The sequence below is a fragment of the Fringilla coelebs genome (assembly GCF_963513975.1).
Source record: "Fringilla coelebs genome assembly, chromosome: 1".
NCBI lineage: Eukaryota > Metazoa > Chordata > Aves > Passeriformes > Fringillidae > Fringilla > Fringilla coelebs.
Window position 1 is genome coordinate 135,349,161 of NC_140028.1, and position 12,132 is coordinate 135,361,292.

General features: G+C 43.4%; 1 protein-coding gene across 1 annotated transcript; it reads left to right on the forward strand.

The window, feature by feature from the left end:
- The first annotated feature begins 646 nt into the window (after positions 1 to 646).
- Positions 647 to 11,745, forward strand: MSRB2 (methionine sulfoxide reductase B2). Its single transcript, XM_084205491.1, has 7 exons — positions 647 to 720; positions 813 to 970; positions 1,946 to 2,052; positions 3,026 to 3,102; positions 7,018 to 7,165; positions 9,705 to 9,804; positions 11,618 to 11,745. The coding sequence occupies exons 2-7, from the start codon at positions 868 to 870 to the stop codon at positions 11,704 to 11,706; spliced, it is 624 nt and encodes a 207-aa protein (XP_084061617.1). The 5' UTR covers positions 647 to 720; positions 813 to 867; the 3' UTR covers positions 11,707 to 11,745.
- The last annotated feature ends 387 nt before the right edge of the window (positions 11,746 to 12,132 follow it).

Sequence of the window (12,132 nt, forward strand, 5' to 3'; positions counted from 1 at the left end):
CCGAGCAGAGGCAGTGATTGCAGCCGTGGTACTGATCAGATGCTGTGTTGGATGTCCTCAGCTGCCATGGAACTCACTGTTTTAGGCATAAGGAGGGTTCAATACAAATGTGAACATACAGGACTGATCACACAAGACTATTTTTTAGCTTTGATTTTAGAATTGGGCTAGAAGAATTAGACTAATATATAGTAAATTTATTATTAGCTTTGTTTATTAGTAGCATCATTATTAGTTTTGTTGTCCAATGTAATCAAAACACTTCCTTTCCTATCCTTCTGAAATGATGAACTAATTCCAAATCAGAAATGAAACTATTGGAAGAAAAGTAGACAGTAGCATTAGGCTTAACCTAGAAAATTAACTTGTGTTTAGGTCTACCTTTTAAGGACAGCCTGCTAAACTAACACACGTGTCCTGTTACAGGTATATTTATAGACTGAGCCAAGGCAGCTGTGACTGCAAATCACTGCAGGAAGCCCTTAGATGGCACAAAGCAGGAAGCCCGCAGATGGCACAGCTCCTTCGCCATTCCTCGAGCCACAGCGCTGAGAGCAATGCCTGTAACACACATCCAGGACAGCAGGAGCGCTTTTGCATGCAAGTACCAGACCTGTTCTCCTTAAAAACAACCTAGAATAGCTGCAAGCAAGCAAATCTCTCAACAGGATTTTGCTATGTTTACGGCCGCAGCGAGTGTTCATTTTTAAGCTGCCCTCGGTAAGAAGTGATTGAAACGTTTACCTGCAAATGCTGCATCGGCATTTAAGTGGGTGCTTTACTCATTGCTTTTATGAGGTCTCATTCTTTAGGTGGAACGCAGGGATTACACACAGCCGGAATCTTTCACGCTCCCGCCCCGCCGCTATGGCGGCTCGTCCGCTCGGGAGGATGCTCGGGAGCGGCCGCCTGCTCCTCCTGCTGCGCTCCGCTCTGCCGAGCGCCGGCCGCGCTGCGCACAGAGGCACAGGTACCCGCCTGGGGAGGGGGAAAGGAGCCCCTGCTCGCTGTCTTCTGGCCACTTAGGAAGGGCTGCGTTAGCATGCTGTAGGTTTTTGTCTTGAACTGGCGGGCTAAGCTCGAGGTTTTTTGGTTAAACTATCATTTTCAAATTAATTTCCCCCTGCCCTCTCCCCCACCCCCCGTCTCACCTCTACCTTGCAAGAGATGAATTCAGGCAAGGGTTCACTCCTCAGGAGATGATTTTTTATCAAGGATCCTGTGCTGATGGGAGACAGGCTGGGAGGTAGTTCCCCACCTCAGACTTTTTGATTAAGAGAGTATTAAACTATTTTATTCCCTGTTTTTCAGCCAGTCTATTAATTCTTTGCCAATCCCATACCACCACAAGTGTTATTGGTGTGTACAGACTCACAGGACATGTTGCTGGAGGTTTGCACCATGATGGGTGACTTCTGCTCTGCTGTTGTGTGTCCCTCACTTAACTGTGGCCTCATTTCGCTTGGGCTGTAGGTGTTGCTTTCTTCCAGTCCTCCTTCTTAGCATCACTTTTCACTGTGGCCTGTGGGAGTTACCCATGTCCCACAGCCCACAGATGAACAGTACTTCTGGTTTCTGAGCTTTTCCAAGAGGTTTGCCAAACCTTTTAGTGCTATCCAGGGATGCAGGAGGAGCACTGACAGACCAGCAGTTATCCAGAGCCAGGACAGAGGGCTGTGTTGAGAGAGTGGGTGGTACCTGGGGTCAGAGGTGCCCATTTCCTTTACAAGCCTTCCCAAGTGGTTTGCTGGAGCTGCTCTCTGGATGTAGCACACCAAATGGATAGCAGATGCAAAGTCCTGCATGTGTCCCTGCTCATGCCTCCGAACTGCCCTCTGTGCTTTGTCTGTACCCATAGAAACTTTTGGAGAACTGAGATGATGATGGAAAGCATCAATGGGACCTAAGCTATCTTACTAAATTATCTCTCTATATCTAATTGAAGACACAGACCCCCTCACTAAACAAGCTGAAGCAGCTGCTGCTACAGACTGGAAAAAAAAATTGACTCCAGAACAATTCTATGTTACACGAGAAAAAGGAACTGAACCGGTGAGCAAAAGTGCTGATGCTGCCCAAGGGTGAGCCATCTCCTCTGCCTGCTGGGCACAGAAAAATCTGCCCTGGGGAGCTCTCACCACTCCCTTTCTTCACGGGATTTCCCCTGCCTTCCTGTGGATGAAAGTTAGACTCAACATACAGAACAGGGTGGATTATGTTCTGACCCAGGCTGTTTTGCAGATGAAAAGCATTCTGCATTCTTTTCATATTTTGTTGGGGTTTTTTTCTGGGATACTTTCCTGCCAGATCAACTGTTTGTGTGGTGGGAGTAGAGTCCCTGCCCGGAGGACAGGGAGATCCTCAGATATTTTTATCCTGTAGTCTCCTTTTTATGACCATATGTAGATTAGCCATGGAAATCTTAAACATAGTGCTCTCTTCAGGAGATGGGCTCTCCCTCTGGTGCCAGATCACCCGCCCACATGTCCCCATGTTTCCTCCTGCTGGGAAGGAAGCCATGTAGCATTGTGGGTGGGGTGCTGGTTGTCCCTAGCCCAGAGACGGGACTTTTGCACACATGGAGCATGTACCATGTGATCTGTGCCCAGATCCATATCTGTAAAATAAGGATCCCAGTACCAGGCCATGCAGGAAGGAGGAGAGTCTCTTTGTAAAGCCACTTTAAAGTTGTGGCAGTCCATAGCAGAGTCCTGGCCTTCGGTGTCCTGCACATTTCACCGGTTTCTTGGAGGTCACAACTCCATCCTTGGTACCTGGATGATTTATGCATCTGACTGGTCTCAGAGTTTGTGGGGGTAGGGAGTAGTCTTCACTACTAGCCCAAAGGCATCCTCCCCTTCATTTTTTCAGGCTGCTAATGTTTGTTCTTCAAAGCCCCCCCGCAAAGCCTTCTTTTTATGGTTTTTCTCCTGTTTTGAATCTGATTCCTACATGCTTCTTCCAGATGGTGAGCTTTTAAAGACCTACATTATTAACTTCTCTTTTTTCCTTCCTATTTGAAAAGCCATTCAGTGGGATCTACCTGAATAACACAGAATCAGGAATATACTGCTGTGTGTGCTGCAATGCCCCCCTCTTCAGGTAACATCCTCTGGATTTCCCAGCATCTTTAACATGTACTGATTGTGGCAGGAAGGGCAATGTCTTTTTCATGAATGGCATGAAGAGTGTTGGTCAGAAGAGCAATCCCTTGGTGCCCAAGTGTAAGTCTTCCAGGATGCCTGTGGTGACACAGATCCATGGTATGCCTTTTCCTTGAGCTGATGAGGATTTCCCGTGGCCAGCACACGGCTGTCAGGATGCCTGTTTCTCCTGACACACTTCATTCTAGTTGATAATAATTCTCTGTCTAAAGGTCCTTAAACCACAAGCTGCTGCAAAATGCATGTATTTATGCATGAGTATCACTGTGTGTTTGCTCTGTTCTTGTGCTCCTCCAAACTCATCTTCTGCCACTCGTGCCGCTGGGCTGGAGAAACCTTGGTCTGCCTTTGTCTAGTGTTGTGATGTTCTCATTGCTGGGTCCCTCACACTGCAGCTGAGACCTTCTCTTCACCCCCACTCCCTCCTTGTTCCCTAAATTAAATTCCACTATTCTTGCCTTTTTGGTTACATCTACTTTTTAGAGCCTGGCTGCAGATGATTGCACAGTTAACCTCTGTGCTCTTTACAATACCATATATTTTGCAACTTCATTAACATCTAAGTAAAAGGAAATAGAGTGCCTTGGAGTAGGATGTGCAGAGAGTGTTCTGTTCTCTGTAACTGAACCAGGAAAGACAGTTTCTCATATTTTTTTAGAAAATAGCCCTTATTTATTCCCAACTGAGAATTGAATGAAATGTGGCTGATTTAAAGGATGAATTACAGAACAGAACTTCAAATGGGATGCTAAGGATCAAGAGATCTGGATAGTAAGAAAGGAGGGGAAAATGTAATGGATGTATTGAAAATAAACCTAAACTAAGCAATTAAATGATAATTGTGTACGATTAGTTTTCCTCTGGCCAAGTGCAGAAAATTATTGTTATGCAAACATGCAATTGCTTAAATGTATAATTTTCCACAGAGGTTTGCTAATGAATACTAAATACATTAATTTCTGATGCTAGCTCAGCATCACAAAATACTCTGAAGAGAAATATAAAATCTAAAAACACCTCTGGAAAATTCAGATAAATTAAAGAAATTGTAAAGTACTAAGCTGTGGAAGAGTTCCTTCCATTCCTTCAGATTTTCCTTCAATTTTGGCCCCTTTTATATTAGACAATTGATATTGACGGGCCAACATGAAGAGAGACAAACACTGGAGGGAATTGCTTCTGTTGTTAAACTAGTAACAAAACAGCAATATAACCAAACAGTCAGGCTGCCCTTTGCACTATCCAGCTCTCAGAGAATACAAGCACTTTGCAGCACAAGATAATGCTAAGCCTCACAGACAAAAAAGGCCAAACTTTCAGGAAAAAGAAATCTTGTAGGAAAAAAGGAAACTATTAAATGTGAAAAATCACCTGAAAATATATTTTCCATTGAGATGTTATGCTGTGGACAACACAAGCAATGAGGGGGAGAAGAGGTATTGGATAAGAGATTAATTCATCATATTTATTTCCTAGTCCATTAAAAATGTTCTTGTGATTTTTTTGGTTTTTTTCAAATGCATTAGATCATTAGCTGCAGGTAAGTATGAAGTATTTCTTCCTTTCTTTGAAACCTGTGTATATATTTAAATCAGAATTTAGTACCTTCTGCTACCAAATATACATTTAAAAGAGTTGGAAATACATGGAACAAACCCCTAACCTTTACAGACAGCAAATTGTGGTGCTTTAATGAAATCTCAAACCTTCATCAAACCATAAACCTACAGCTGAGATTCATACAGCAAAAAGCACTTTTTAAAATTATCTGGATTCCATCCAGGACGACTGAAACAGGGATCAAAGTAAATGACATGTGCTGGAGGAATGGTGTGTCGAGGTCTAATCTAATGCATATGTTTAGGGAAAGTCCATTTATCCATAAATTAAGTGCTGAAATACTTCAAAGGACAAATATGATCTTGAACAGCAATATTTTTAGGTACTAAAATGTTTCTATTAGGGAATCTAAGTGACATTACTCTTAATAAAACCACACAGAGACCATTTCTGTTGAGAGCTAGTTTAACAGCTCAAAAGATTGTTCCTTTAGCAGTGCAAAACATCTACAATAAAATTAAGTATTGTGAGTGGCATGTAAGGGACAGAGTCAGTCAGGGTCAGATGCAAAACCCACACAGTGTTAAAGACCTTCCTTGACTCTGTGGGTTTTCAAAGAGCATCTTTGTATCTATGTGTGAATAAACATAAGGATTCCTGTGTCAAAAAATAGAGAGTTTTGATAAAAAAGAAACTGAACAGATGTATGTCAGGTAAGCTCAGAAGTCATGTATGGATATGTGTCCCCCAGGACATTTTTGGGGACTCTGTGGCTGGTAGGGACAGTGTTCATGTGGTTTTGTGGCAGGGAAAGCAGGGAGCCTTCTTGAGCTGGAAAGAAACAGGCCTGGAGCCCTGAGGAGCTTGATGCACAAACACAGAGTCTGCAAACTGCATTTGCTTCAGAGCAGGCTGCTCCTGTGCTGTGTCCTATTGCTCTCCAGTTTTGCGGAGAGGAGGGGAAGGAGAACATTTCTCATGGCTGTGTGTTGATGTAAATGACTAAGCAACAGCCCACAAAAAAACTAGCCTTTGGTCATTCTGTGCTAGCAAAACATCTTTTATTTCCCCAGCTGCATTACTCAAGGACAGCCCTGTGCAGATTATTAGAAAAATGCTGACTCATGCAAAGACTCATGACTGCTCTTTGGGTTGGATTTTTTAAGTTTTTTGCCCAGTTTGTTTTCCTTATTTTTCTAAAAGGCACTGAATTAAGATTTCCAGATTTTTCTTTGCTGTGTGAACGACCCACCAAAATACACATGATAGATATTACATACTTAGTTTTAAATTCTGTCGTAACTAACCTTTTAATCCCCTTGATCAAGAGTTGCTAGTGGTGCTGGTGTCTCCATCCACCACTAGATGCCAGTAACAGCATTGGGTTTGTGAAACTGGGGAAAAAACCATGAGAAATCGTGAGGAAATGGTAGTGGTGAGTCTCCAGACCACTAATCTGAGAAGTATCTGAACCTATCTTAATTTCTTGTCCTGACTCACGCTAGGTCCCTCTTTGATAAGAAAAGGTTTATATTGCTGTCAAAGCTTGCACAATTTTAAACAAAAGGGATTATCTCATTTCTGTACCAAATCCCTAAAATGTCTTTTGATCATATTTGCCAACACTCTCTGGGTTTTAATATGCAGCTAAACAGTGTTGGTCACCCTGGATGTTAACAGGAGTCACCCGCAAGCTGACAGTCTGTTGTACTGTTTCTCATGCCTGCCATTATCTCTTGGGAAAAGTAGATCTTTGTGCTGTGAGGATTTGTCATTGGTTGATTGATGGTTTGAGCAAGGCTCTGTTAGATTTTCCAAACCAGCTTGATGGCTGACTGCAAGACAAAGCCTCTATCATCATCAGGCACGAGCTTGGTCTGGTGGGCCAGCCCAGCCTTTGTCCACTCTTCATTTCTTCTTGTAAACTCTCTTCTCTGAGGTTGCTGGATTGAGCCAGGCTTCAAACTGCAGCTCTGTAGGTGTAACAGCATAATGTTAGTACAGCACAGTTGTCAGGAAAAAACCCTTTTCTAAGCTTTATAAAATACCAACCCGACATTGAAATAGAAACAGTGAGGCAAAATCTTCTGTTGTGAACTGATTGAGAATTCCCTTTGGCAAAGAGTTTCCAGCACAGTCTGATGCCAATGAGAGAACTTCTACTGTTGCAAATATTAATTAATCAATATTGGTACAACACAGGAATGAGGGAAGAAGCCAGTGTTCTTTAATAGAAGCAGACTCTTTTGTAGCATCTCTATTATTAACTAACAAGATCTGGTTTCCACTACAGTTCAGAGAAGAAGTACGATTCTGGGACTGGATGGCCATCTTTTTCTGAGGCTTATGGTACTTGTGGCAGAGATGAAAGTAGCACCAATATTGTGAGACGACCAGATAACTCACTGGGGTCAAGAAGAACTGAAGTTGTCTGCAAACAGGTATGTTTATTTTGGAGATGATACACAGAGACACAAAACTTAGCAGATAAGTTTTCTTTGTGCCCATGAATGAATCTACCTAAATACAACAGTGAGAATTGCAGTATCACTGGAGCCATTCTTTCCAAGTCTGAGCTGAAGAAAAGTGTGTGACTGGGGAAAGCAATTGTGTGTGACTGGGGAAAGCAATTGTGTATGTATAGCGAAAGGCTGGAGCTTACACAGAAAATGTACTCAAGGTGTGCTGCAAGGTGTGACAGGAGATGGTAGAAGAGACGCTGAGATAGGGTCCATGCATTTGGCCCATCACAAGGACAGTTCTTCCTCCTTCAGCCTTGCTAAATATTTGCTGTAGGTGTTCTTAAAATATTCAGAGATTGAGACACCAGCCCTTGAAGCCATTTGCAGCCATTACTATTTGCCCTGCAGGGTGGTAGCTGTGCCCTGCATCTCCACAGCTATTTCTGCGGATTCTCTTGTTTCACAGAAGCTACCCTTCTATTTTTTCTAGCTATTTTGACTCCCTCAGTCATCTCTTTTCTAGACTAGAAAGTTCCAGTTCCTTGAACTGTTCCTTTTTATTCAGTGTTTTTTAGTGTGCTCACCATCCTGTTGCTCTGTTTTGCATCCTTCCCAACTGACCCTTTTCCTTCTTGTAGTAGAGTGCAAGGTTGGACATAGCATTGCACCCCAGCCTGAAGCAGGGGCTAGAGACTGTTCAGGTGTGTTAGAAATGGTGTTCCTGTCCTTACACCTTTACCTTTCCACAGACCATATTACACAGACACATATTTATTTTGGAACCTGCTGTAATACCCAGGTTCTTTTTCTAAGCAACTGCCACCCTTAACCAATTCTTCCCAACCCTGAATCTGTTTTTTGCTCCTGTTAAGGTATAAAAGTATGCAATTGAATTTAATGAATTGCATTTTGGATTTGGGTTTCTTTTAATGTTTCTGTGTGTCTCTGTGTTTTTGTAAACTGTTAAGATTGTTAATGCTGTCCTTCAGTGTGCTTGCAGCAGGCTTAGGTACATCTGCAAATGTACCAAGAATTTGCTGCAGTTCCTTATCTCAGAAGAGTTCACATTTGCAGCCATATGCAGCAAGCACCTTCAAGAACCATAACTGAAGACATTCTAATTTTATAATGTCACTGATAGCTATACTGTGTCTAATATTTTCATGTCAGCAATTTGAGAGGGGGATCCTCAGTTGATCTGTGAGAATGACCTACAGTGACTTATGAACTTGAAATTCTCATGACATATTGAGATGTTTAGATCCACTCATTTATTTCCTATACCTTCTGGCAATAATACCTTTTGAATTTCTCTTCTGGCATCTGCTTGTTTGGGGGAAGATACTTGCCTACTGACAAGATGTGACTCCTTGTCACTCCCCAGGACTCTCCCACTCATACAATTCAACAGTGATTTAATCATGGAAGTTTCTTAATTCAGGATAGCACAGTAATAATAATGTTGGTCCATAATTCCAATGATAATAAATGCAATGACAATGGTTTCTGGTCACCAGTGGTGTTCCCCAGGGCTCAGTGCTGGCACCAGTTCTGTTCCATGGCTTTACCAGTGATCCACACCAGGGGATCCAGGGCACCCTCAGGCAGTCTGCAGACACACCCAGCTGCGTGGCAGTGCTGAGCTGCTGGAGGGCAGGAAGGCTCTGCAGGGGCACCTGGACAGGCTGCATTGATGGCAGAGCCCAGAGCTCTGAGCTCCACCAAGGCCGAGCGCCTGGGCCTGCTCCTGCCCTTGGGTCACAACAACCCCTGCACCTACAGCCTGGGCCAGAGGGGCTGGAAAGATGCCTGGAGGGAAAGGAGCTGGGGGTGCTGTCAACAGCAGCTGAACATGAGCCACAGAGCGCCCAGGTGGCCAAGAAGGCCAATGGCATCCTGGCCTGGATCAGCAACAGTGTGGCCAGCAGGACCAGGGCAGTGACCACAACCCTGTACTTGGCACTGGTGAGGCCACACCTTGAATTCTGGGTTGAGTTCTGTGCCCCTCACTACAAGAAGGACATTGAGGTGCTGGAGAGAGTCCAGAGAAGGGCAATGGAGCTGGGGAAGGGTCTGAAGCACAAGTCTGATGAGGAGAAGCTGAAGGAGCTGGGGATGCTTAGCCTGGAGAAAGGCAGGCTCAGGGGTGACCTTGTCCCTCTCTACAGCTGCCTGAAAGGAGGCTGCAGCCAGGTGGGGGTCAGGCTCTTCTCCCAGGCAGCTGGAGGCAGGACAAGGGAACATGGCCTCAGGCTGTATCAGAGAGGTTCAGGCTGTACATCAGAGGGAATTTCTTCATGAAAAGGGTTGTTAAGCATTGGAATGGACTGCTGAGGGAAGTGGTGGAGTAACCATGCCTGGTGACTTTCTTTGTTCAAGAAACCGCTGGACGTGGCAATTAGTGCCCTGGTGGTGATCAGTCAAAGATGGGCTCTATGAATGAGAGGTCTTTCCCAACCTGAATGATTCTGTCATTTTCAGCAATACAATAATAAAATGGTAATCATTTCTGTTGTAGTGTGACGCCCATCTAGGCCATGTGTTTGATGATGGACCCACACCTTCTGGGCAGAGGTTCTGTATCAACAGCGTTTCATTGAACTTCAAACCAGGCTCTGGTCAGTGAGAAGTGGCTCTCTCTGGCTTGCAGAACATTCTTTCTCTGCTCATACTGCATGCTTGTGGAAAACTTTCACGCTTTTAATATATAACTCAAATTTTAGTATTTATGCTGTAGTAGCTTTGTTTTCCAGCTGTTATCATTGTTGATAAAATATATATTTTTGTTTTAACTCTTTGTCAGTCTGTCTTTTCATGGTCAGTGTGGTGTGTTGATCTGCTTATTGTATTTTTAATTTTAAAAAAATAATAATCTGTGCAATAGTTCACATTTGCAGCTATCATCATTAGTTGTATTGAGGCTGCTGAAATGAGGTGGTCTCCTGAACCTGACTGCCTATTCTGAGCAGTAGTTGTGGCACTCAGGAACACAGATGTACATGGCTGATCATGGTAAACTTAAACTTCTATAAAATCATCATATCCTTCTAAAGGGAAGCAAAAAATAACATGAATCTTCAAATAAGGTCTGAGGGTTTTTTTTTGCCCCTGATGTGAGAGACCTTTAGCTGAGCCAAGTGACTTTTCTGTGAACCCATAAAAGCAAAGTCCTGAAGGAGAACCTAATTAAAACTATTTCAGGCAATGGAACCAGGGGAGACATGAAGTCTTTCTTCTTTTAAATCAATTATTTTGATTCTGCATCCAACAGCAGAGTTGAAATAGGGTTGGTTCCAGAAACTTCTCTTACAGCAATTATATTATAATAATGTAATGATATGTGTAATATTTGCAGACTTCTGTTATCACTTATGTATTTCAGAATCCAAAAATAAAAATCAGTATGGAATTTACTGTATTTGGGGGAAATAAATTGGCATTAAAAAACCAGGCTTGGTAAAGTGTTGCTTTTGATGCCTTGTCTGTTCCTCCTTGTACAAGTTTGTAAATACTTCTGCATTCTCTCAAGCATTGTCATTACAGTTTGCCCTAAAAGCAAAAGAAATCCTATGTCTGTTAAATTGAGCTTTCCTTCCTTCAGAATTTTTTCCAGGGAAAATAATCTCTGACTCAGAACATCAGCTTCACTAAACTGGCTGGGTTTAAATGCTTCCCTGCTGAGAGTTACTAGGCAACATCTCATTTGGCTTTACCTATAACAGCCTGTTTCCACTCTCCCCACTTTGGTTGCCTCAGTGATAAAAAGGGTGTGTTCATTTACTAGTGCAGTCTTGAAGCTGTTTAATGTCTTCAGAAAATGGACCTCTACTGCACTGAATTTATTTCTGCTCCTTCCATCTTGGAGCTCTGTGGTTTTTCATTCTCCTCTGCTTTCTACAGGGGAACTCTATAATTCCCTGATGTCGTAGCTCTACAAATCCAAAAATATCATAGAAGCAATGATCACTACAGCCAACCTAAACCAGAATGGCACACAGCCCACCAGAGGTGTGAGGCAGCATGAGTGAAGCCAACACTTGGTGCTACTGATTTTAGGTAGTGTCAGAGCTGGTGACAGTCCCATTGCCATCGGGGGTGTCTGTTAACAGCACTAACACGCTGCTTGCTCTGCCTGTGCTGCATCATGCTCTGCCTCTCAGGGTTGCCCTTGCATCACCCACTGTATTTTCTGTCTGCTCTTGCTCAGCCTGCTCAGGTCTCTGCTCTCAAGGGTCTTCACAGGTCATACAGAAATCACAGTCTTTGCACTATCTGAATTCACGTGCCCCCTTATCCTGGTATACTTTTATCCACTCTTTGTATGTTTCTTTGTCTTAAAATCCATTGCACAGCAACTGAAAAGGTTATTTGACCTTTAAAGGCATTCTTTAGTCAGGCAGCCTTCTCTCCTCTCCTTGTGTTTCCTAACAGGAGAGGGTTCTCTCAGAAAGGGGGAAGGTTTTCCTGCGGACTCTTGTGTTCAGCCAAGTGCTGGTGGAGGAAGCCAGCACCTGCCTTAGAAGAGTGACATTTGGCTGGGATACCAGTGGAAATACTCCTCACTTCTGCAGGTGGCTTAAAGTTGAACTGGCAAAATACCTGTTTTTTCCTGCCCCTAGAGATTCCAGGTCTCACTGACACCTTTTACAAATTAAAGTGCCATGCAAACAAAACAGACCATGAAGCTGACAAAACAAGTATCCACACAGACCTATGTGCAAACCACACTCAGTTTAGTACCTTGGATGGGTGGACACGGTTGGTGTAGATCAGCTCTTAGTAAACCGGCAAGTTAGTACCTACTACTCACAGAGGGAGCTTGCCAGAGCAGAGAGCACATTTATTTCACACCTACGAAAATCATTGTATGCAACTGGATGTTTGGAGTTAGCAGCAGCTGGTGCCTCCTCACTCATGGAGCAGGATGACCTGAGGAAAGAGTCCTG